This window comes from Trichechus manatus, unplaced genomic scaffold, assembly GCF_000243295.1.
Source record: "Trichechus manatus latirostris isolate Lorelei unplaced genomic scaffold, TriManLat1.0 scaffold00157, whole genome shotgun sequence".
Classification (NCBI taxonomy): Eukaryota; Metazoa; Chordata; class Mammalia; order Sirenia; family Trichechidae; genus Trichechus; species Trichechus manatus.
This window is the reverse complement of record NW_004444093.1, coordinates 2,458,996-2,485,798: the sequence shown is the minus strand read 5'-3', so window position 1 is coordinate 2,485,798 and position 26,803 is coordinate 2,458,996. Positions and strand designations below refer to the sequence as shown.

The 26,803-nt window shown below is 40.4% G+C and overlaps 1 protein-coding gene across 1 annotated transcript in view; it reads left to right on the top strand.

Annotated features, from left to right (window-relative positions):
• Positions 1–26,352, top strand: part of SNRPD3 (small nuclear ribonucleoprotein D3 polypeptide) — a 30,581-nt gene extending 4,229 nt beyond the window's left edge. The window contains exons 3-4 of the mRNA XM_004386168.2: positions 16,033–16,225; positions 25,642–26,352. Coding sequence (XP_004386225.1) covers positions 16,033–16,225; positions 25,642–25,703 — 255 coding nt within the window. The 3' untranslated portion in view covers positions 25,704–26,352. The remainder of the gene's footprint in view (positions 1–16,032; positions 16,226–25,641) is intronic.
• Positions 26,353–26,803: the final 451 nt, after the last annotated feature.

The window sequence follows — 26,803 nt, the reverse complement described above, 5'->3', positions numbered from 1 at the left end:
AGACAAATGGGTCAAGGTGCAGGCAAGCTGAAAGTAAAACGAAGCCAGGCAGTCAGTATGCAGAAATATAAACCTGAATGCTGTCTATTTAGTACAAGTGCATTTAGCTGTTACCTTAAAACATGCAATTTTAATTTTTCTAGAGGCCAGGCAAAGAGGGATATCGTCAGTTCTGAGCTCATAGTATCCATAAGATTAAATATCAGCAGTGTGGTTTTCCTTGGCATTCATGTTTGGGATAAATTTTTACCTGGACCCCCATGAAGAGGTATAGTCCTATATTAGAAAAAGTTCTCAACAATATCTGCATTTTAAAAGCAAAAACAAAAAAATCTTCTTTTAGGGTCCCTCAGGTATTATTAACGTACACCTATTTCTCACTTACTGACTGTCTCATTATCCGACATTTTACATTTACCACAATAGTAAAAAAATCTACTGTCTGACTACTTTGTGCATTAATGACCCCATAGACTCACATACCCTCACTGTGCGCAGCTTGTCCAGGGCACATGGAGGGAGGAGCCACCCCATGCCTGGGTTGTTTAACCCCATTCTAGAACTTGCAGGGCACCCAACGCTCCCAATTCTTCCAGGCTCCCACTCTCCCTCCCTCCTCCCAGCCCTCTGCCAGCATGCTCCACCATCCACCCCATGTGGACAGTGGGCAGTACTCACCACTCTTGGAGCTGCCCCCGGCTGAGGCCTCAGTTCACTGCCCGTCCTGTTTCCCGCACCAAGTGTACCGCAGAGCCCAAGATGGGACACCGGGCCAGCTGAGGATGCCTTGCTAGCAGCCCGCAGCATGGATTCGAATTCTGCAAGCAGAGCAAGGGTGAGCCCATGACTACCGCAGGTACGGAGAGGCTGTGGCCTCTCAGCTGGGAGGGCTGGGGCAGGAAATTGCAAGTATTTCGCATAATGATGTGTTTGGAACCTAATCATGTCAGTAAGTAAAGACTGGTCTGTTTTCATTGTACTTTTTAAAATATATTTAATTTATTTTATATTTTGTTGTTGTCGAGAATATACACAGCAGAACATATACCAATTCAACAGTTTCTGCGTGTACTATTCATTGACATTGATGACATTTTTGGGGTTGTATACCCATTCTCACTCTTCTTTTCTGAGTTGTTCTTCCCCCATTAACATAAACTCACTGCTCCCTAAGGTTCCTATCTAATCATTCGAGTTGCTGTTGTCAGTTTGATTCCATATAGGTAGATTTTAAAAGAGTACAATGCTCAAGGCAGACATTCTTTACTTGTTAAGCTAAACTATTGTTTGGTTTCAAGAAGACTTCAGGGGATATTTTTGGTTTAAGGTTTAAAGATTATCGCAGAGCAGTAGTTTCAGGGGTTCATCCAGCCTCCTTGGCTCCAGAAAATCTGGATTTGACAAGAAATTGAAATTCTGTTCTGCATTTTCTCCCTTTTGATAAAGATTCTTCTGTAGAGTCTGATCAAAACATGCAATAATGGTAGCCAGGCACTATCCCGCTCTTCTGGTCTCATGGCAACGGAGGCAGTTAGCTGCATGTTCCATTTCCTCCTCTTGTTCCTGTCTCTTCTTCCTCTGTTGCTCCAGGTGAGTAGAGACCAATTGTGGCTTAGATGGCTGCTTGCAAGCTTTTAAGACCCCAAACAGTACGCAACGAGCTAGAGGGTAGAACAGAAGCATTAAATACATTATTATGCCAGTTCACTGGGATGTCCCATAAAACCATGACCCTAAACCTCCAAACCAAGGAACCAAATCCCATGAGGTGTTTGGTTTTACGTGAATAGCTACTCTTTTTTTTTATGTCATCGTTTTAAAAATGTCAGTCACACAGCTTTTTCCTGTTCAGCTTTTCAGAGGTGTACAGCTTATTGACAGCAATTACATTACTCAGCTGTGCAACCCTGCCCTTACTCAGCGTGATTTTCCCATCACTGTAAACTGAAATTCAGTACTCCATAAACAGTAACCTCCTTTCCCCCTCCTTCCTGCTCCTGGTAACCAGTAGGAAACTTGGTCTCTATACATTTGCCTGTTTTTGTCTTTTTATGCCATTGAGGTCATACAGTATTTGTCCTTTGTGGTTGACTAATTTCACTCACCATAATGTCTTCAAGCTCTACCATATTGTAGCATGTATGAAGACTTCATTTCTCTTACTGGCTGTACAGTATTCCATTGTATGTATGTACCATATTTTGTTTATCTCTTCATCTGTTGATGGGCATTTAGGTTGTTTTCACCTTTGGCCATTGTGAATAGTGCTGTAATGAACATTGGTGTATAAGTATCTGCTTGAGTTTCTGCCTTCAAGTCTTTTGGGTATATACCTAGGAGTGGAATGTTGGGTCATATGGTAGTTCTATATTTAGTTTTTTGAGGAACTGCCTCACTTTTCCACAATGGGTATACCATTTTGCATTCCCACCAACAATGAATAAGGGTTCCAGTTTCCCCACATCCTCACCAACATTTGTTTTCTGTTTTTTTTTAATCTTAGCCATCCTAGTGGGAGTGAAATAGTATCATTGTGATTTTGAATTGCATGACTTTGGGCATCTTTTCATGTGTTTAGTGGCCATTTGAATGTCCTCTTTGGTGAAATGTCTCTTCAGGTTTTTTGTCTATTTTACCATTGGGTTATTTGTTTGTTGTTAAGTTGTCGCAGTTTTATATATATTTTGATTATTAAATTGTTATCAGACACATGGTTTCCAAAGATATTCTCCCAGTCAGTAGCTTTTTTTTTTTTTTTGCTTTTTTGGTAAAGTCTTTTGATAAACAACTTTTTAATTTTTATGAGGTACCATTTACTTAGTTTGTCTTTTGGTGTTTGTGTTTTTGTTATTACTTTAGATAATCTATTGATAAAAGTATGTCTGACAGCCTTGCCCCATTGTATTAAGAATTGTATAGTTTTAGTTTTCACATTTAGGTTCTTAATCCATTTAGAATTTGTTTTTGTGTATGGTGTAAGGCATGAATCCTGTTTCACTTTTCTGCATGTGGAAATCCAATTTTCCCAGCACTATTTATTGAAGAGACTCTTTCCTTATTGAATGGATGTAGCACCCTGGTCAAAAATCAGTTGACCATAGATGTATGGGTTTATTTCTGGACTCTCAAGTCTATTTCATTGGTCTGTGTGTTTATTGTTATACCAGTATCAGGCTGTTTTGATTACTGTAGCTGTATAATATGGTTTAAAATCAGGAAGTGTGAGTCCTCCTGCTTTGTTCTCTTTCAACATTGCTTTAGCTATTCAGGGTCTCTTGCCATTCCATATAAAGGTAAGGATTGGTTTTCCCATTTCTGCAAAGAAGGTTTTGGTAGTTTTAATTGAGATTTCATTGAATCTGTAGATCGCTTTGGGTAGTATTGACATCTTAACAATGTTAAATCTTCCAATCCGTGAACATGGAACATCTTTCCATTTAAGTCTTCTCTCCCTGGTGGCGCAGTGGTTAAGTGCTTGGCTGCAAACCAAAAGGTCAGCAGTTTGAATCCACCAGCCGCTCCTTGGAAACCCTATGGGGCAGTTCTACTCTGTCCTGTAGGGTTGCTGTGAGTTGGAATTGACTCAGCAGCAGTGGGTTTTTTTTTTTTTTTTTTTTTTTTTGGTGTTTAGTCTCTTTCAGCAGTGTCATAATTTTCATTGTATAAGTCCCTCACATCCCTGGTTAAATTTCTTCCTAGGTATTTTATCTTCTTAGATGGTAGTGTAAATGAACACTTTTCCCTTTCAGATTTCTCATTGCTGGTATACAGAAGCCCAGGTAATTTTTGTTTGTTGACCTTGTATTCTACAACTTTGCTAAATCCCTCTATTAGCTCTAGAACCTTTCTTGCAGACTCTTTGGGATTTTCCATACATAGGATCATGTCATCTGCTGATACAGATAATTTTACCTTTTCTTTTCCAATCTGGATACGTTTTATTTATTTTTCTTATTTCTCTGGCTAGGACTTCTAATCAATATGGAATAGAAGTGGTGAGAGCGTCACCTTTGTTTTGTTTCTGATTTCAAGCGGAAAGCACTCAGTCTTTCTCCATTAAGTATAACGTTGGCTACTGGCTTTTCATGTAGGCCCTGAATCATACTGAGGAATTTGCCTTCTGTTCCACTCTTCGTTAAGAAAGGGTGTCAGCTGTTCACAATAGCAAAAAGATGGAAGCAACCTAGGTGCCCATCAGCCGACGAATGGATAAACAAATTATGGTATATTCACACAATGGAATACTACACAATGATATAGAACAGCAATGAACCCATGAAACATAACATGGAGGAATTTGGAAGGCATTATGCTGAGTGAATTTAGTCAGTTGCTATAGAACAAATATTGTATAAGACTATTATTATAAGAACTCAAGGCTTACACACAGAAGAAAACATTCTTTGATGGTTATGAGGTTGGGGAGGGAGAGAGAGGGGTATTCACTGCCTAGATAGTAGATGAATTAGGTGAGGGGAAGGACAACACACTCTACAGGGGAAGTTAGCACAGCTGGACTTAACCAAAGCTATGCAGTTTCCTGAATACAGCCAATACTTTGAGGGACAGAGTAGCAAGGGCAGGGGTCTGGGGACCATGGTTTTAGGGGACACCTGGATCAGCTGGCATAACAAAGTTTATTAAGAAAATGTTCTGCATCCTACTTTGGTGAGTGGCATCTGGGGTCTTAAAAGCTAGCAAGCTAAGGTGTACATCAATTGGTCCCAACCCACCTGGAGCAAAGGAGAATGAAGAACACCAAAAACACAAGGGAAAGTATTAACCCAAGAGACAGAAAGGGCCACATAAACCAGAGACTTCATCAGCCTGAGACCAGAAGAACTCGATGGTGCCCAGCTACCACCAGTGACTGCCCTGACAGTGACTACAACAGAGAGTCCCTGATGGAGCAGGAGAAAAGTGGGGTGCAGATCTCAAATTCTAGTAAAAAGACCAGACTTAATGGTTTGATTTAGACTGAGGGACCCTGAAATACATGGTCCCCGGACTCTCTGTCAGCCAAAACTAAAACCATTTCCGAGGCCAACTCTTCAGACAAAGGTACTGGACTGTGGGACATAAAATGATACTCATGAAGAGTGTGCTTCTTAGCTCAAGTACATACGTGAGACTAAATGCACAGCTTTTGTCCAGAGGTAAGATGAGAAGGCAAAGAGGGTCAGGAGCTGGTTGAATGGACATTGGAAATCCAAGGTGGAAAGGAGGAGTGTGCTGTCACAGTATAGGGAGAGCAACTAGGGTCACGTAACAACATATGTATAAATTTTTGTATGAGAGACTAACTTGAATTGTAAACTTTCACTTAAAGCTCAACAATTAAAAAAAAAAGGGTGTTAGATTTTATTAGATGGTTCTTTGCAGTCATACAGATGATACGTAGTTCTTTTCTTTTGACGTGGTGTATTACATTGACTGATTTTCTAATGTTGAACCATCCCTGCATTACTGGAATAAATCCCACTTGTTCATGGTGTATGACTCTTAATGTGTTGTTGGATTCTATTCACTAGTATTTTGTTGAGAATTTTTGCATCTATACTTATAAGGTATATTGGCTTGTAGTTTTCTTTTCTTGTGATGTCTTAGTATGATTTGGGTGTCAGGTTATGTTTGCTTCATAGAATGAATTAGGGAATATTTCTTCCTTCTATCTTTTGGAAGAGTTTAAACAGGATTGGTGTCCATTTTTCTCTAAAGTTTGCTAGAATTCTCCCAGTGATGCCATCTGGTCCAGGACTTTTCTGTTGGGAAGTTTTTGATCAGTGATTCAATCTCTTCACTTGTAATGGGTCTGTTGGAACTTTCTATTTCCTGTTGAGTCACTTTGGGAAGGTTGTGTGCTTCTAAGAATTGATCCATTTCATATAGGTTACCAGTTTGTTCCTGTATAGTTATTGTGTCATAATTCTCTTTATTTCTATCAGGTCAGTTGTAATGTCTCCTTTTCTTATTTTGGTTATTTGCATCTTTTTTTTCCCTTTGTTAGTCTAGCTGAAGGTTTGTCAATTGTATTGATGTTTTCAAACAGTTTCTGGTTTTGTTAATTCTTGTTTTTCTGTCTTTGGTTTCGTTTATTTATGCTGTGGTCTTTGTTATTTCCTTTCTTTTGATAGGTTTATGGTTTTGTTTATTTATGCTATGGTCTTTGTTATTTCCTTTCTTTTGATAGGTTTATGGTTAGTTTGCTCTTCTCTTTCTAGTTCCTCAAGTTGTCGATTTAGGCTGTTGATTTGAGATCTTCATTTTTCATGTAGATATTTATTACTATAAGTTTTCCTCTGAGTATCGCCTTTGCTGTATTCCTTAAGTATTGGTATGTTGTGCTTTTCATTGACTCTAAGAAATTTGTGGTTTCTGTTTTGATTTCTTCCTTGACTCATTGGTAGTTTGATAGTGTGTTGTTTTAATTTCCAATGTTTGTGTATTTTCCAGGTTTTTTTTTTTTTTGTTTCTATTATTGGAAAACTTGGCTCTGTTGTAGTCAAAGAAAACAAAACACTTTGTATGATTTCAGTCCTTTTAAATTTATCGAGACTTGCTTCGTGACCTAACATGTGGTCCATCCTGGAGAATAATCCATGTGCACTGAAGTAGAATATATATTGTGCTGTGTTGGGTGGAGCATTCTACATATGTCTGTTAAATGTAGTTGGTTTATAGTGAGTGTCATTTAGGTCTTTCATTCAGGTCCTTACTGATCTTTTTTCTAGATGTTCTGTCCTATATTGAAGGTGGTGTATTGAAGTCTGCAACTATTATTGTGTTGTTGTTAAGTGCCTTCGAGACGGTTCTGACTCATAGTGACCCTGTCTACAACAGAACAAAACACTGCCTGGTCCTGTGCCATCCTCACAATCATTGTTATGCTTGAGCCCATTGTTATAGGGCTGTTTCTCCCTTCAATTCTATCAGTATTTGCTTTATATATTTAGTTGCTCCAGTGTTGGGTGCATACGTATTTATGATTGTTAAATCTTCGTGATGAACTGACCCTTTCATCACTGTGTATTGTTTGTCTGTCTCTTCTAACAGATTTTGTTTTAAAGTCTACTTTTTCTGGTAATAAGATTGGCACCCTGGCTCTCTTTGGTTATTATTTGCATGGTATATTTTTTTCCATCCTTTCACTTTAAACCTATTTGTGTCCTTGGGTTTAAGGTGTGTCTCTTGTAAACAGCATATAGTTGGGTCTTGTTTTTTATCCATTCTGCCACTCTTTGCCTTTGATTGAGGTATTTTGTTCATTTTCGTTTGCTGTAATTACCGATAAGAATTTTGTTACGTGTATTTGTGTGTCTTCAGCCTTTTTTTTGGCATTTGTTATTAAGGCTTGCTTGCTTTTGTATTTTGTTGGTTTATTGTAGTGAGCCATTATGGTTCCTTTCTCCTTTTTGTGTATTTTTAAAAATATTTTCTTAGTGGGTACTATGAGTATTACATTTAACATCCTGTATTTATAACATCTTAGGGCAAGTTGGTACCAATTTCAGTAACATACAAGAAATTCTATATCTGTGCCATTCCCCCTCCCCCATTTTGTTGTTGTTATCACTAATTTTGTCTTTATTGTTAACGTGCCCTCTAACATAATTCTATCCTTAATTTTTATACATTTGTTACTAAAAGCATGAAAGATAAAACAATTAAAATTATCAAGCATGAATACCTTATTGCTAGCCCTTATACTTGCCCATGCAATTCCCTTTATTAGGGATCTTTCTTTTTATGTATGTCTTTGAATTATTTTCCAGTGTCTTTTCCCCTCCATCTGCAAACTCCCATTAGTATTTTTTGTAGGGCTGCTCTGGTGGAAATGAACTTTCCTGGCTTCTGTATGTCTGGGAATGCTTTAATTTTTCCATCCTTTTTTTTTTTTTTTAATCTTTTTTATTGCATTTTAGATGAAGGTTTACAGAACAAACTAGCTTCTCCTTGAGCAGTTAGTACACATATTGTTTGGTGACATTGGTTACCAACCCCAAGACTTGTCAACACTCTCCCCTTCTTGACGTTGTGTTCTCTGTTACCAGCTTTCCTGTCCCCTCCTGCCTTCTAGTCCTTGCCCCTGGGCTAGTGTGCCCCTTTAGTCTAGTTTTGTTCTATGGGCCTGTCTAATCTTTGTCTGAAAGTTGAACCTCAGGAGTGAATTCACTACTGAGCTAAAAGGGTGTCTGTGGGCCATACTCTCGAGGTTTCTCCAGTCTCTGTCAGGCCAGTAAGTCTGGACTTTTGTGAGTTAGAATTTTGTTCTACATTTTTCTCTAGCTCTGTCCGGAACCTTCTATTGTGATCCCTGTCAGAGCAGTCAGTGGTGGTAGCCAGGCACCATCTAGTTGTGCTGGACTCAGTCTGGTGGAGGCTGTGGTATTTGTGGTCCGTTAGTCCTTTGGACTAATCTTTCCCGTGCATCTTTAGCGTTCTTCATTCTCCCTTGCTCCAGGCACAGTGAGACCACTGGAGTATCTTAGATGGCCGCTCACAAGCTTTTAAGACCCCAAACGCTGCTCATCAAAGTAGAATGTAGAACATTTTCTCTATGAACTATGTTAATGCCAGTTCAGCTAGATGTTCCCCAAGATCATGGTCCCCACAGCCCCCAGCCCAGTAATTCAGTCCCTCAAGGAGTTTTGATGTGTCTGTGAAGCTTACATGACCTTGCCTTGTACAAGTTGTGTTGTCTACATACAACATTTGTCTTTTCGTGATTGACTTACTTCACTCAACATAATGCCCTCCAGATTCATCCATGTTGTGAGATGCTTCACAGATTCATCATTGTTCTTTATCGTTGCGTAGTACTCCATTGTGTGTATGTACCATAGTTTGTTTGTCCATTTATCTGTTGATGGGCATCTAGGTAGTTTCCATCTTTTTGCTATTGTGAACAATGCGGCAGTGAACGTGGGTGTGCATGTCTATTTGTGTCATGGTTCTTATATCTCTAGAATATATTCCTAGGAGCGGGATTGCTGGATATCGTGTTTCTATTCCTAGCTTTCTAAGGAAGCACTGAATCATTTTCCAAAATGGCTGTACCATTTTGCATTCCCACATAAAGGTTCCAATCTCCCTGCAGCCTCTCCAACATTTATTTCGTTTTGTTTTTTTTTTTTTGATTCATGCCAGTAATGCCAGGGTTAGATGGTATCTCATTGTAGTTTTGATTTGCATTTTTCTGATGGCTAGTGATTGAGAGCATTTCCTCATGTGTCCGTTAGCCACCTGAATGTCTTCTTTGGTGAAATGTCTGTTCATTTCCTTTGCCCATTTTTTAATGAGATTATTTGTCTTTTTGTTGTAGAGATGTTGGATTTTCCTGTAGATCCCAATCTGTAGGTTCTCTTTGTACTCTTTTGGTGAAGTCTCGATGAGCATAAGTGTTTAATTTTTGGAAGATTCCAGTTATATAGCTTATCTTCTGGAGTTTCTGTGTTGTTAGTTATGGTTTGGATTCTGTTAATGCCATTTATTAGGGCCTCTAGTGTTGATCCTGTTTTTCTTCTGTGATCTTTACAGTTTTTTGTTTTATATTTAGGTCTTTGATCCATTTTAAATTAGTTTTTGTGTATGGTATGAGATATGGGTCCTGTTTCATTTTCTTGCAGATGGACATCCAGTTTTGCCAGCACTGTTTGTTAAAAAGACTGTCTTTTCCCCATTTGATGGACGTTGGGCCTTGTCGAAGATCAGGTGACCGTAGGTGGACGGGTTTACATCTGGGTTCTCAATTCTGTTTCATTGGTCAGTGTATCTGCCGTACCAGTACCAGGCTGTTTTGCCTACTGTAGCTGTATAGTAGGTTCTGAGATTAGATGGTGGGAGTCTTTCTACTTCGTTGTTCTTCAGTAGTGCTTTACTTATCTATGGTTTCTTCCCTTTCTATAAAAAGTTAATGATTAGTTTTTTATCTCTTTAAAGAGTGTTGTTTATATTTGGTTAGGGATTGCATTGTATTTCTAGGTTGCTTTGGATAGAATTGTCATTTTCACAGTGTTGAGTCTACCTATCCATGAGCGTGGTATGTTTTTCCATTTACGTAGACCTCTTTTGTTTTTTTACAGTAGTGTTGTGTAGTTTTCTTTGTATAGTTCTTTTACATCCCCGATTAGATTTATTCCTGGTGTTTTATTTTTTTAGGGGCTATTATAAATAGTATTGTTTTCCTGATTTCCTTTTTGTAGTTCTCTTTATTGGTGTATGGGAATCCAAACTGATTTTTGTATATTTATTTTGTATCCTGCCACTCTGCTGAATCTTCCTATTACTTCCAGTAGTTTTTTCGTCGAGTCTTTTGAGTTTTCTACGTATAGTATCATATCATCTGCAAATAGGGACAGTTTTACTTGTTCCTTACCAATCTGGATGCCCTTTATTTCTTTTTCTTGCCTTATTGCTCTAGCTAGGACTTACAGCACGATATTAAATAGGAGTGGTGATAAAGGGCTTCCTTGTCTTGTTCCTGTTTTCAAGGGGGATGTTTGCAGCCTCTCTTCATTAAGAATAATGTTGGCTGTGGGTTTTGTAGATGCCCTTTATTATGTTGAGGAATTTTCCTTCTATACCTATTTTATTGAGAGTTTTTATCAGGAATGATGTTGGACTTTGTCAAATGCCTTTTCTGCGTTGATTGAGGTGATCATGTGATTATGTGGTAGATTATGTTGATTGATTTTCTAATGTTGAACTATCTTTGCACACTTGTTATGAATCCCACTTGGTTGTTATATATGTTTTTTTTTATATGATGCTGAATTCTATTGGCTAGAATTTTCTTGAGAATTTTTGCATCTATGTTCATGACAGATATTGGTCTGTAATTTTCTTTTTTTGTGGTGTCTTTGCCTGGTTTTGGTATCAGGATTACGCTGGCTTCATAGAATGAATTTGGAACTATCCCTTCCTTTTCTGTATCCTGAGATAGTAGTATTAGTGTAAGCTCTTCTCTGAATGTTTGATAGAATTCTCCAGTGAAGCTGTCTGGGCCAGGGCTTTTTTTTGTTGCGAGTTTTTTTAAATTACCTTTTCAATCTTTTCTCTTGTTATGGGTCTGTTCAGATTTTCAGCATCATTTTGTGTTAGTTTGGGCAGGTAGTGTGTTTCTAGAAATGTGTCCATTTCCTCTAGGTTTTCAAATTTGTTGGAGTGTAGTTTTTTGTGTACTCTGTTATCCTTTTTATTTCAGTTGGGTCTGTTGTAATGTCGCCCATTTCATTTCTTATTTGGGTTATTTGTGTCCTCTCCTGTTTTTGTCAGCTTGGCCAGTGGTTTGTCGATCCCTTTAAAGAACCAACTTTTGGTTTTGTTGATTCTTTCTATTATTTTTCTATTATCTGTTTCATTTATTTCTGCGCTGATCTTTATCATTGCCTTTCTTCTGGTGGCTGTGGGCTTCTTTTGCTGTTCTCTGTTCGAGTTGTGTAGCTAATATTTTGATTTTGTCTCTTCTTTTTTGATGTGTGCATCTATTGCTATAACTTGATTTCTGAGCACTGCCTTTGCTGTGTCCCAAAGGTTTTGGTGTGATGTGTTTTCATTCTCATTTGATTCTAGGAATTTTTTGATTCCATTTTTTATTTCTTCTATTACCCAGTGGTTTTTAAGCAGGATGTTATTTAGTTTCCATGTAATTGATTTTTTTCCCTTGTTCTTCCTGTTGTTAATTTCTACTTTGAAGGCATTGTGATCAGAGAAGTTACTTTGTATTATCTCAGTGTTGTGGATTTTGTTGAGTCACCCTCATTATTGAAGGACAGTTTAGCTGGGTATAGTATTCTTGATTGACTTTTTTCTTTCAACACTTTAACTATATAATTCCATTGTTTCTGTCCTCCAGTGTTTCTGAGGAGAAATTGGCAGTCATCTTATTAGGGATCTTTTGTGACTGTTGGCTTCTCTCTCAGTGCTTCCAGGATTCTCTTCTTTATCATTACTTTTTGAGAGCCTAACTGTGATGTGTCTCAGTGTAGATCTCTTTGGGTTTATCCTGCTTGGGAGTCTTTGAACTTCTTGAATTTGTAGATTCATGTCCTTTGTCAGACGGGAAATTTTTTGTCATTGTTTCTTTGAATATTCTGTGTCTTTGTCTCATCTACTTCTGTAATTCCCATGATGTGTATATTAGATCTCTTGTTGTTGTCCCATAATTTCATTAAACTGTGCTCAGCCTTTTTAAGCCTCTGTTCTTGTTTTCCAGCCTCTGTGATTTTGACTATCTTATACTGTAATCTGTTGATTCTGTCTTCTGCCTGATTAATTCTGTTGTTAAAGTCTTCCCATTGTGTTTCTTATTTGGTTATTGTTCCTTTCAGTTGCAGTATTTCCATGAGGTGAGCAGGGAGGCAGGTAGAATGTTGACAGTGGGAGCAGATTCCACTGCAGGGGCCTTCTGTAGTAATTCACAGCAGCCTTACAGCTGATAGTGTCCGGGTGGGAGAGGTGCTGGCACACTCCAAACGGACCCCTGAGGAGGTCTGCCTTTTTTATTTTAGAGCAGAAGCTTGGGGTCCTATCTGTTGCACAGGCAGGGGGTGTGGTCGTTAGGGAAGCAGGCTCTTTTGCTAGGGGGAGGGGCAGGGGCAATGAGAAAAGTGATTTTCCTACCCTGTGCAGCTCATTGCTGACTTGCTGATTCTTGCTGTTTATAGTTCCTTGCTGCTTTCTTCTGCTTCCCAGTTCAGAGTTCCTCAAGGCTGAGCACCATTTCCTTGTTGTATTTGTGAGGGAGGTTCAGAATGATGGTCAGTGTATGCCACCATTCTCCCAGAATCCATTGTTCTTTTCTTGACATTTATGTTAAACCAGAACAAGATGACATCCCTGAAGTGGGGCTTATGGAGTCAGAGGACATAGGCACTTCTGTGCCTCTGAGGCTTGGCCAGGAAGATGGCCAAGGCTGCAGGATATGACATCAGCTGCTGTTATGAGCATCTCCTGAGGGCCCCATGTGGGTGTGGGTGTGGGTGAACAGGGCCACTGGTGGGCCCTGCATGTTGTTCTCTTTAGTAGACTTCTGATTTTAGCAGGGATGGGACCTGATGGGTGTGGAGGAACATATGCCCAGTCTGTTACCTAGCTCCAGGAGGGGTAACTGAGAACCAGGACCTCCAAATGGGGATGTTGGCTCTGTGTACTTGACATAGACTTAAGGCACTCCTGTCTTTATTAAATGTCAAGGGGGGAAATAAGGGATTTTTCTTCAAAATAAGAAAAAAATTTCTTAAGAAAAAAAGGAGATAATTTGATAAAATATTAGAAACTATAAAAGAACTTTAAAGATGAGGTATAATGAGGAGGAATAAGCACATAATTTTTGTTTTACAGATTAGACTGTAATTGTGTAACTTTTTGGGAAGATCTTTGTAGCTGTTGATTTTATTAGGAATCCAGGTGAAGGGTTCCCGGAGGTTCCTTCTTAGATTCATGGTAAACACTAGAAGAGTTCTCCCAGTCTAGTTGTGGTTATATTCAGACATTTTAGGACATTCTGTAACTTTTTTTATGGGAGAAGTTTGTCGTATTAAATACATAGTCTTATATGTGAAGAATGTCAATATCCCAACTAAAAGTAAACAAGCCAACTAAAAGTAGACAAGCCATGAAACTGATAATTCAGAAGAAAAAACAAGTGGACATTTAAAATACAAAAATAATGGTCTTATTAATGATAAAATACACAACTTAGAAATCTGAGAATTTTTAAAGTAGCAAATAGGCAAAAATAATGCTTTAAAGACTTTCTCCTACACTGCTCATGGTGGTATAAATTGGTACATCCTTTCTAGAAACACATTTAACAGTATGTCAAGTTCCTTAGAAGAGTTCATGCCCTTTTTGTGCAGTAATAATTCTCATAGAAACGCATTCAAAATTGTGGACAAAGGCTTCTAAACAAGGGTATATGTGCAGTACTTTTTTTTTTTTTTTTAAGATAACAAAAAGCTAACAACAGCCAGCATTTCTGTTGAATAGATTATGGCTAAACAAATTGGGGTACATTAAAAATATTATGGAGTGCCTGGGTGGTATGAACAGTTAACATGCTTCGCTGCTAAGCAGAAGATTGGAGGTTCAAGTCCACCCAGAGGCTCCTTGGAAGAAAGTCTGGCAGTCTACTTATGAAAAATCAGCCTTTGAAAACCCTATGGAGTACAGTTCTACTGTGACACACATGGGGGTGCCATGAGTTGGAGTTGACTCGAACGGCAACTGGTCGTCTAGTTTAATTTGATCTTCAACAGTTTTAGGAAGTAAGTGGCAGTCTGAGGTAGTGGTTAAAAGTGTGGTTTAGGGTCAGCTAAACCTGGGTTCAAATCAAATACAAGCCATGTAATGGCAGTCTGACCTCAGGCAGGAGAATAGAGAGCGGCTGAGGGCATGAGCCTCTGTGGGCAAGTCTGCATCCCCAAGAACCTGCTCCCTGATCTGTCCAGTGAGTTAGGAAGAGTACTTGCCTAATAGAGTTCTGTGGTGTCAAATGAGTTACACTGTGAAAACTACTTGGGACAAGGCTTGGCATGTAGTGAGTGCTCAGTACATGCTGGCTTTGTTGTGTTGCATTTTGTTTTCCTCGCTTTGTAGTTGAGGGAACTGGAGACTTGCCCCACGTCACACCCCTGACAAGGCCAGACTCACATACAGGTTCCCAGGACCTGTTCCCTGCCTTGTGCATGACCCACGTGATGGGTAGTGACCTGGGTAGTCTAACATACCTTGTGTTAATTTGTGGCACCAGAGGTTGTGGTGTTCTTCAGGGGAAGAGCAGGATGTCTAGGATTTAAAAACTGCATGGAAACTTGAAGAACTAGGAGTGTTGAGCGTGGGGCAGGTGCACAGGAGACTCAGGTCCTGAGAGGTGAAGCTGTAGAAAGCATTCCAAATGGCACAGATACAGGAGGGTGGCCCTAGAGCATCGTTAGTCTCTTTCACACTCTGGTGTTCAAGCAGGCATAGGGAGCCAGCTAGCACTTGTAGTGAAGAGAGACTTATATTGAGAATACGATGGCCACCAGCCAGTTAGGAGTCAGGGACAGCAGATCTCTCTGGCATGACTTAACCCATTCTGACTGTATTACAGTTTTCTCTTCTTGATCCAGAAGACCAATGTAATGAGTTATCTTCTCTAGCGAGTGTCGTGCTCCTGAGCTTGCACTGCAGATTTGTGTCACCTTTGCAAGCCAAGCCAGTCTCCTGACTGGCCTGCCTCCAGGCGCTCCCTCTCTCCATCCTACAGTCTGTCTGTGCTGCCACCGTGCAGCCCGAAGCCTCTCTGCCCATAGTTTGAGAGGCCCCATAACCTTTGGAGTGGAGTCCCTGTCGTCAGACAGCCCATCACGAACCCGTCGTGCCAGTATTCCTGCTTGAGGGTCCCGTCTGCTCTCATACGAGCTCTTGCCTCACACCTTCCCAGTGTTGTAGGCCCTTTGTGCAGGCACTGCCACTGCCCTATGGAGTGTGTGCTCTGGGAGGGGAGGAGCCAGGGTGGTACATGCCTGCGGCCTCATTGTGCCTTTGCAGTCTGAGCACCTGGCGAATGGAGGAGAGGACATGGGATTCAACAGGCCATTTGAAGCCGTTCCAGTTAAGAGTTCATCACCATGTGAGAGCGCTTAGTGTGCTCTAGCAAACCTCGAGTGTGGAGGTAGTATGGCAGTGTGGTTGAAAGCTAGGACTCTGGCAGCTGGTTCACTGGGTTCAACTCTGAAGTCCCCGATATTCTGACTGTTTGACTTAGACAAGTGCCTTAGTTTTTTATCTGTAAAAATGGGTAGGTAAGCTCTGCCTTCAGGGGGATTGTGAGGATACGTGTGAATTCTTTCCTGCAGTCCCTGGTGCACACACTACATAACTTGTGAACGCCACGTTTGTTGTGTTGCCCTCCGCCCCCCAGCTTTGCCTGGCCCCATTTCACAATGCCAGGTTCTGTATCTCTGGTCACCGAGGCTCCCCTCTTTGCGTGCCCCGTCATCCTTGGTGCCATAGGCCCTTGCTGACGAGCTGGCGGTTCCCTTCCAGATGTCCAACATCACAGTCACCTACAGAGATGGCCGAGTGGCACAGCTGGAGCAGGTATACATCCGTGGCAGCAAGATCCGCTTCCTAATTTTGCCTGACATGCTGAAAAACGCACCCATGTTAAAGAGCATGAAGAATAAAAACCAAGGATCTGGGGCTGGCCGGGGGAAAGCTGCTATCCTGAAGGCCCAAGGTAGGTGCTTCTCAGGCACAGGCCCTGTTACTGCCTGGGGGTGGGGGTGGACTCGGCTTCAGCCATCTCCTTGCCCACTGCTCCCCTTCTCCTGGTAGCCTTGGGGGACCCTGCAGGGTAGGAGGCTGACTTCTCCCAGTCACAGGGGCTCTGTAGAAAAAAGGTGGGGACCCTTGTCTTCACGAGTTATTCTCCTCTAATGCATCTCCAGGGGGCCCTTCGTTCCAGAAGACCTGGCCCCCCACAGACTGGGGAAGGATGCTGTAATCTAGTGTGTGGAACAGACACACAGGGTGTATGGAGACAGCTCTGGAGCAGCCTGGCCCAGGGCAGTGGGGCACATGCACTGGCACCTCACAGCATGTGCTGGAAGAAATGCTGATGTTGGGGATCATTTTCAGATCAGAAATAACCAGCTTTGAGCTACTTTTACCCATTCAAGGGTGCTGGACTTCTGTTTTCAAAGCTTATTACATTTGAAAATAAGTCCTTTCTTTAGAACATTCCAGTAGTGTGACTTCAGCCTTTTCCAGTGGTTTAGCCTGGCCTTTCCTCTGGGTCAGCCCAGTCAGAGGTTTTGTATTTGGGCCCAAGGGAAGATCTCCCCTGTTGATTCAATGTGAAAACATGTGCAGTTGTTAGAAACTATCTTCATATTGCAAAAAGATTGCAGTGCAGGGAAATACTGCGTTCTCTATCAGTGCTGTTAATTAGCTCTGTACATATCTTGTGTATGAGGTAGCTTTTGAGTTTAAAGATGCAATAGAGCAATCCTTTGAAATGCCCTCCAAGAAAACTGACCAGAGAGGGCAGAGCCAAGACGGCATCCTAGTCACACGCACCATAATGTCCTCCTGCACCAAAGACCCAAAAAACTAAGCAAAACGGAAGCAGATACCAATCCAGGAACCCTGAACATCAAAAAAGAAAGTCTAAGGACTGACTGGAAGGAATGAGGAAAGCAGCGAAAGAGGAGTAACACAGAGTGGCGGAGTTCAGCCAGCCATTCAGGCCCACGGTGGCTAACTTAGGACAAAGCTAGCAGCGATCCTGGGTGAAGAAAACTTCATGACCTTCCCAACAGGGATAGAGAATCTCTATAGACACATAAGGAAAGAAGTAGAGACAGGGAGGATGCCAGATCCAAAACTGGAGATACTCAGGAGCGGCAGCCCTTGACCTCAGGACAGGTTCAACGAGACTGAGTGAATGTCTGCCTGCCATTTCTCCCTCCCCCTAAGAGGAGGTGGAGGTAGAGTGACTGTGTGAACATCCCTTTGCTGCCCCACTCTACCACTCACACCTCCCCCCTGCAACCAGTGAGAAGAGATGAGCATGCTCCCACTTGCCCAACACATTGGCCACTCCACCTGCACAGAGAGCAACATGCCCTGCACGTGAGCCACCAAACTGAAGACAGACTGAGGCCAAAGCCAAACCAACCCACCCTCACCTGCCCCGAAAGATCAGTAAACAGAGACTGAAGCTCCCACACCTGTCCACCATTCTGCCTGCCAAAGACAGGTAGGGAGGGCTTCAGCATGGCCAGTCCAGCAACCAGAGCACCACTCCAGCCACACTTGCCAGGAATCACAAAAGAAAAACAAAAACAAGACTCAATAATTATACAAATAAAAAAAAAATACAATAACCCCTTAATGTCCTGGAGACAACAGACAGTAGTAAACCACCTAAAGCAGGGCAAGATGGCCCAAGCAAGTGACCATAATAAAGAACCAGAAATCCTCCCTGAGGAGGAAAAGGTAATGGAGCTTCCTGATAAGAAATTCAAAAGGGTTATGTATAGGGTCCTCAAAAGAATCAAGGAAAACAACAGACAAAACTGTGAAGAACACAGACAAAACCAAGGAAAGCACAGACTAAACACTAAAAGAATTCAGGAAAACACTACAAGAACAAACTAAATAGACAGCTGGAAATGACACAGAAACAGCAACTAGAAATCCAGAAGCTTAATGGTAAAATTGCAGAACTTGACAACTCAATGGAAAGTAATAGGAGTAGAATTGAAACAATGGAAGTCAGGATCAGCAGAATAGACCAGTCCCTTGACACTAGTCTGTTTGAAGAACAATCAGAAAAAAGAATGAAGAAAACCTAAGAGTTACGTGGGACACCATTAAGAGGAATAACTTATGCACGATTGGAATTCCAGAAGGGGAGGAGTCAACAAAAACCACAGAGAATTGTTGAACATATGCTGACAGAAAACTTTCTTAGTATCATGAAAGACGAGAAGATAACCATACAAGAAGCACAACGAACCCCATACAGGATAGATCTCAATAGAAGAACACTGAGACTATTATATAATCAAACTTTCCAAACCAAAGGCAAAGAATCCCGAAAGCAACTCGGGAAAACCAAGAAATCACCTACAAAGGGACATTGATTAAGACTAAGTTCTGATTACTTGGCAGAAACCATGCAGGCAAGAAGGCAATGGGATAATATATATAAAGCCTTGAAAGAAAAAAACTGCCAACCAAGAATTGTAAATCCAGCAATATTACTCTCATATATGATGGTAAAATTAGGACATTTCCAGATAGCCAGAAATGAAAGCAGTTTCTAAAAACCAGACCAACTTTACAAGAAATATTAACAGGGAGTCTTTCGGACAGAAAACTAATAACACACCAGACAACAACTTGAGATTAAAACACGTAACAACATCAGACAGGTATCAACCCAGATAAAGAATTCTAGAAAATAAAATAAACCTAAAAGATGGAAAACGGAACCAGAGATGTTAATCCGTAACTGATGATAACTTGAAAACATAAAGGGGGAATAAAGGGTATAGGTTTAGAACTTTCATATGGAGAGGAAGTCAAGGTGGTATCAGGAAATAAATTACTGCTTTAAACTTAGGAAGATAAAGGTAAATTTCAGGCTAACCACAAAGAGAGTCAACAAAACTACTCATCAAAATATAAAATAAGAAAATCATAGAGATTCAGCACAGACAAAACCAAAAATGACGAAGGAAATGGACAAGCCACAATCCGAAAAAAAAAAAAAAAAAAGCTCAGAAAATTAAGTGAAGAAACAGTCAACACCACAAAAAAAAACCAAGAAAATGACAGCAATAAACTCATACCTATCGATAATCACACTGAATATAAATGGCCTAAATGCACCAGTAAAGAGACAAGAGAATGGCAGAATGGGTAAAAAACACCTACCTATCAATATGCTGTCTGCAAGAGACTCACCTGAGACACAAACATATAAATAAACTAAAAGGATGGAAAAAGAGATCAAGCAAACAATGACCAAAAAAGAGCAGAAGTGGCATTATTGATCTCTGATAAAATAGATTTTAAAGAAAAATCCACTACAAAAGACAAGGAAAGACATATATAATGATTTAAGGGTCAGTCCACCAAGCAGATGTAACCATAATATATATGCACCCAACAGCAGAGCTCCAAGGTACATATAACAGACTAACAGCACTGAAAAAAGAAATAGACATTTCCACAGTAATACTAGGATACTTTAACATACCACTCTTGGTGAAGGACAGAACAACTAGAAAACTCAACAAATACACAGAAGATCTAAACACTACAGTCAATCAACTTGACCTTATAAACATATAGAGCACATCACACAACAGCAACAAAGTATACATTCTTCTCTAATGCTCATGGATTGTTCTCCAGAATAGACCACATTTTAGACCACAAAGCAAGCCTCAGCAAATTAAAAAACATTGAAATAATACAAAGCATCTTCTCTGAGCAAAATGCTATAAAAGTAGAAATCAATAACAGGAAGAGCAAGGAAAAAAAATCTAATATGGGAAGACAGATAGGGTTAGGAGCTGGCTGAATGGACATAGGGAATTGGGTGGAAAGGAAGACTGCTGTCACAGTATGGGGAGAGCAATTAGGGTCACATAACAATGTATGTATAAATTTTTGTATGGGAGACTAAGTTGAAATGTAAACTTAAACTGCAACAATAAAAAAATTTAAAAAAAACACCTAATAAATGGAAACTGAATAACATTCTGCTTGAAAACTACTGTGTAATTGAAGAAATCAAAGATGAAATTTAAAAATTCCTAGAATCAAATGAGAATAAAAACACAACATACCAAAATCTTTGGGACACAGCAAAAGCATTGTTCAGAGGTCAGTTTATAGCAATAAATCCACATATCAAAAAAGAAAGGACAAAAATCAAAACATTAATGCTACAACTTGAATAGTTAGAAAGAGAACAGCAAAAAGAAGCCCATAATCACCAGAAGAAATGAAATAATAAAAATCAGAACAGAAATAAATGAAACAGAGAACAGAAAAACAATAGAAAGACTCAACAAGACTAAAAGCTGTTTTTTTGAAAGGATTAATAAAATTGAAAAACCACTGGCCAAATCGACAAAAGAAAAACGATGCAAATAACTCAAATAAGAAATGCGATGGGCAACATTACAACAGAACCAACTGAAATTAAAAGGATCATAGCAGAATATTGCAAGAAATTGTACTCCAACAAATTTGAAAACCCAGAGGAAATGGACAGATTTTAGAACCACACCAACTACCTAACTAACACAAACTGACGTTGAAAATTTGAACAGACCCATAACAAAAGAAGAAATTGAAGGGGTCATGAAAAAACTCCCAACAAAAAAAAAAAACTCTGGTCCAGACAGCTTCACTGGAGAATTCTTACAGCATTCAGAGAAGAGTTAACACTGATTCTACTTAAATTATTTCAGAACATAGAAAAGGAAGGAATACTCCCAAACACATTCTGTGAAGCCAGCATAAGCCTAATACCAAAGCCAAGTAAAAAACAAAAAAACATTGCCATCAAGTCAGTTCTGACTCATAGTGACCCTATAGGACAGAGTAGAACTGCCCCATAGGGTTTTCAAGGAGCATCCAGTGGATTTGAACTGCCAACCTTTTGGTTAGCAGCGAGTTCTTAACCACTATGCCATCAGGGCTCCAAGCCAAGCAAGGATAACACTAAAAAAGATAACTACAGACCAATATGCCTCGTGAATATAGATACAGAATCCTAGCCAATAGAATACAGCAGTATATCAAAAAAATAATACATCATGACCAAGTGGGATTCACACCACGCATGCAACATTAGAAAATCACTCAACGTAATCCACCACATAAATAAAGATCACATGATCATATAGATGTAGAAAAGGCATTTGATAAAGTCCAACACCCATTCCTGATAAAATTTCTCGGCAAAATAGGAATAGAAGGGAAATTCCCCAGCATTTTAAAGGGAATTTATACAAAACCAACAGCCAACATTATCCTCAGTGGAGAGAATCTGAAAGCATTTCCCCTGAGAACGGAACCAGACAAGGAGGCCCTTGTTCAACATTGTGTTGGAAGTCCTAGCGAGAGCCGTAGGACAAGAAAAGGAAATAAAAGGCATCCACATTGGCAAGGAAGAAGTAAAACTATCCCTATTCACAGATGATATGATTCAATACGTAGAAAATCCTAGGGACTCCACAAGAAAGCTGTTGGAACTAATAGAAGCATTCAGCAAAGTGGCAGTATACAAGATTAACATACAAAAATCATTTGGATTTCTCTGCATCAACAGAGAACTGTGAAAAGGAAATCAGGCAAACAATACCATTTACAATAGCCCCCCAAAAGAGAAAATATTTAGAAATAAGTTTAACTAGGAATGTAAAAGACTTATAGAAAGAAAACTACAAAACACTACTGCAAGAAACCAAAAGAGACCTACATAAATGAAAAAACATACCATGCTCTTGGATAGGAAGACTTAACATTGTAAAAATGTCAGTATTACCCAAAGCAATGTATAGATATAATGCAGTCTTAATCCAAATCCCAACAGCATTCTTCACCTAGATGGAAAAACTAGTCACTAACTTAATATGGAAGAGAAAGAAGCCCCAAATAAGTAAGGCCTTATTAAAAAAGAACAAAGTAGGAGGCCTCATACTACCTGATCTCAGAACCTTCTATACAGCCACGGTAGTCAAAACAGCCTGATGCTGGTACAAAACAGACACACAGACCAATGGAACAGAATTGAGAATCCAGACATAAATCCATTCACCTGTGGACAGCTGATCTTTGACATAGGACCAAAGGTTAGTGAATGAGGAAGAGACAGTTTTGTCAACAAATGATGCTGGCAAAATTGTATATCTATCTCTAGAAAAATGAAACAGGATCCATACCTCACACCATACACACAAACTAACTCAAAATGGATCAAAGACCTAAATATAAAGCCTAAAACTATAAAGATCATGAAGGAAAAATTAGGGACAGCGCTAGGGACCCTAATATATGGTATAAGTAGATTACCAAACATAACTAAAAAATTACACACAGAACAAAATGAACTAGATAAATGGGACCTCCTAAAAATTAAACACTTATGCTCAACAGAAGATTTCTTCAAAAGAGAACCTACAGATTGGGGGAAAAATTTTGGCTACGACCCATCCGACGGGTCTAATCTCTTTTCAAAATTTATAGAAAACTTTAATACCTCAACAATAAAAAGACAAATAATCCAGTTAAAAAATGGGCAAAGAATATGAACAGACACTTCACCAAAGAAGACATTCAGGCTGTTAACAAACATATGAAGAAATGCTCACAATCATTAGCAGTTAGAGAGATGCAAATCAAAACTACAATTAGATACCATCTCACCCCGACATTACTGGCACTAATCAAAAAAAATAATCAGAAGATAACAAATGGTGGGAATGTAATATGGTATGACCACTATGGAAAACGGTATGGTGCTTCCTCAAAAAGCTAGAGATTCAAATACCATATGATCCAGCAGTCCCACTCCCAGGTATATACTCTTAAAGAAATAAGAGCTGGGACACGAATAGACATTTGCACACCCATGTTCATTGCAGCATTATTCACAATAGCAAAAAGGTGGAAGCAAGCTTAGTGCCCATCAGCAGATGAATGGATTAACAAACCGGTAAATATACACAATGGAATACTATACAATGATAAAGAATATTGATGAATCCACGAAACATCTCACAACGTGGATGAATCTGGAGGGCATTGTGCTGAGTGAAATATGTCAATCACAAAAAGACAAATACCGTATGCGACCGCTTTTATAAAGTAACAGCAGACTAACATGGGGGGGAAAAAAAGACTTTTTGATGGCGACCAGGGATGGGAGGGGAAGGGAGGAAAAATTACCAAAGCAATAGTAGATGGTGAAGGGAAAGGCGGTATGCAATACGAGAGAAATCAGCACAACATGACCAAGGCAGGAGAGGACACTGAGAGGAGCACAGGAATAAAGGAAACCTATGGTAACTAGTATAGCATAGAGAATCCTGCAACAATAGAATCAACAAATAGTAATCTATGAATTGATACATAAATAGATAAGCCAAAAGGTGAGGGAGGGGGTAAGGGTACACACCCACCAGCAGATACAGGTTTGGTGGTGGAAATTTCTTAATACATGACTACAGGTGCTGCTCATGTATTAATACAGACAATAGAGCACACAAGTGGCACAGTCAGGGAAACCTCTTAGATATAACTATATACCTCAAGGGATGAGGTTCCCAGGCTCAAAGGTAAAAGACCATAGCCTCGAGGGACATCTGCATCAACTGGTGTACAATGTAGTTCTTGAAGTCAGTGTTCTACATCCTACTTTGGTGAGTAGCGTCTAGGGTCTTAAAAGCCTCCAAGCGGCCATCTAAGATGCAACTATCAGTGTCTTCTGTAGAAGTCTGGAGCAAAGGAGAGGGCAAAGGAGAGGAGAAAAACCCGAAGACCCAAGGGAGCAATCCAAGGACTAATGGACCACAAGAACCACAGCCTACATGTCTCTGAGACCAGAAGAACTAGATGGTGCCCAGCTGCCACTACTGATGGCTCTGACTGGGATTACAACTGAGGGTCCCAGACAGAGCCGGATTAAAATGTAGAATAAATGATCAAATTCACAAAAAGGACCAGACTTACTGGTCTAACAGAGATTGGTGGAACCCCCAAGACTATGGCCCCCAGACACTGTTCTAACTCAGACTTGAAGCCACTCCCAAGGTTTAACTTTCAGTCAAAGATTAGGCAGGACTATAAGACAAACAGTTAACATACCTGAAGAATGTGCTTTTTAGATCAGTCAAGTTTACGAGATCAAATGGGCAACACCTGCCCAGGAACAAAGGCAAGAAGGTGGGAGGGGACATGAAAACTGGATGAATGGACATGGTGAGCCTGAGGTGGAAAGGGAAAGGGGAAGAGTGCTGACACAATGTGGGATTGCAGCCACTGCCATGAAACAATTTGTGCATAAATTTTTGAATGAGAAACTAATTTACGCTGAAAAATTTTCACCTAAATCACAATAAAGAAAAAAGGAAAACCAACCAGGCACTCTTCTGGCCCTTCCTAGGCAGAAGGTGGTCATGGGGAGAGAACTGGGAATTTTGGAACTTTGGTCCAGGGGTAGGAGTGGTTTTCAGAAATGCTGGCTGGCTTGCTTGCTAGGACTGCCGCTCGCTCTCTGCTTCCTTTGGGCAGGGCTGTCCTTGTCACTGTGTAGCTGCATCATCTTCTCTAGCAACAGGTGAGACCTAGCAGCTGTGCGCTAGTAGGGGCCTTGGCATTGAGTCTGCCCAGGCCCACTGTCCTGTGCCTGAGCTGTCTGGCTCTCCTAACCCCATGTTCTGGTCCTGCCAGCATGTGGTAGGTTCTCCTGTGACTTCCCTCTCTTCTGGATGGCTCCAGGCTCTGTAAGAGAAGAGAAGGGTGATGTTCCAATTAGTAGCCATCAGAATGTTTCCATGTGTGTCCTTCAGAGCTACCTATCCCCTCCCAGACCCTTGGATCATAGAGAAAAACTGCAGTCTGCCCCTTGTATGGGGAGGGTTTTTGTTTGATTGCTGTTAAGAAACATTTCACACATGCAGAAAAGCTCACAGAATAAGAAAATTCCTCACCGAGGTTTAACAGATGTTAACATTTAACCATATTTGTTTCAGAATTTAAAAAGTGAATTAAGTGCATCTGTAATGTTTCATTGGCTGTCCTCAGGCAATCCCTGAGAATTCATCTCTTCTGCAGGTCTCAGGTTTGCTCGCCAAACCACATTTGCTCTCAGTGCCCTGCGCCCAGCCTCTTGGAGGGAGCAATGCCAAACTGGGAGGCAGTAGGCTGGTGCCATCTCCAACTGGGATGCCCAGGTGCCAGTCCCCCCCCTTCTGGGTCTCTGTTTCCCCCTGTGAATGCAGTAGGGCAGGGATGGTGTTGGACAGGTGGCCATTCATGTTCCTTCCAGCTCTGATGTACTAAGGCTCCAGGCATGAGCACACACTGGCCGCCCTAACCTGTGCTTTTTCTCCCACCTTCCAGTGGCTGCAAGAGGAAGAGGACGTGGAATGGGACGTGGAAACATCTTCCAGAAGCGAAGATAATTTTATCTGTTGAACAGAACTTTGCCCTTGTTTTTTCTTTTAGGTTAGCTGGGTAGGGGTGAGGGGGTGCTTATATATATGTCCTAGATTTGCTTTTGACAGCATTCTCATTAGGTCTGGGGAAATGTTAAACGAAATAAAATACGTGTTTTTGTTTTTGAGAAAGTAAGGACTATGTGTTCATTTTGGAGTATGATGTTCTGTTTGCTTTGGCAGCAGGTTACATTTTGACACCCTGGGAGATGTCCTGGGAGAGTGCCAGTACTTTGAAGTAGCACAGTTATTGAGAAGAGTTAAGCTGTTCTAGGCCAATTGCTGGTTAAACCCCAGAAAAGTTCACCTCCAAAAAACTCCTAGAACACACACACTGGATTTTGTTTGTCTTTCGACACTTATGGTTCAGCATTTGCCAAAGAAATCTAATATTAAAAAGTAAGTCAAAGGTGCATCTAAGGACCTTATCAAGAAAGTGAAGAGACAACCTACAGGATGGAAGAAAGTATTTGGGAACCATATATCTGATAAGTTTTTAATACCCAGAGTAACAGTATATAAAGAACTTCTACAATTCAAAAGAAAAAGACAAACAACCCAATTCAAAAAAGGACAAAGGACGAATAGACATTTCTCCAAAGAAGATACACAAATGGCCAATAAGCACATGAAAAGATACTCAGTGTCATTAGAGAAGTGGAAATTAAAACCACAGTTAGATACCACTTCACACCCAGCATTGTTGTTAGCTGCAGTCAAGTCAGTTCAGACTCATGGGAAGTTGCCTGGCCCTGCCCCATCTTCAGGATCGTTGATGTATTTGAGTCTGTTGTGGCAGCTATACCGTAGTGCCTTCCAAACTAGGAAGCTCATCTTCTAGCACTATACTGGATAAATTCTGTTGTGATCCGTAAGGTTTTCATTGACTAATTTTTGGAAATAGATCACCAGGTCTTCTTAGTCTTAGTCTTGAAGCTCCACTGAAACCTGTTCACTATGGATAACCCTGGTGGTATTTTAAATACTGGTGGCACAGCTTCCAGCATCACAGCAACACGCAGGCTACACACTGACAGACGGTGGTCACATCCATTAGGATGACTGTT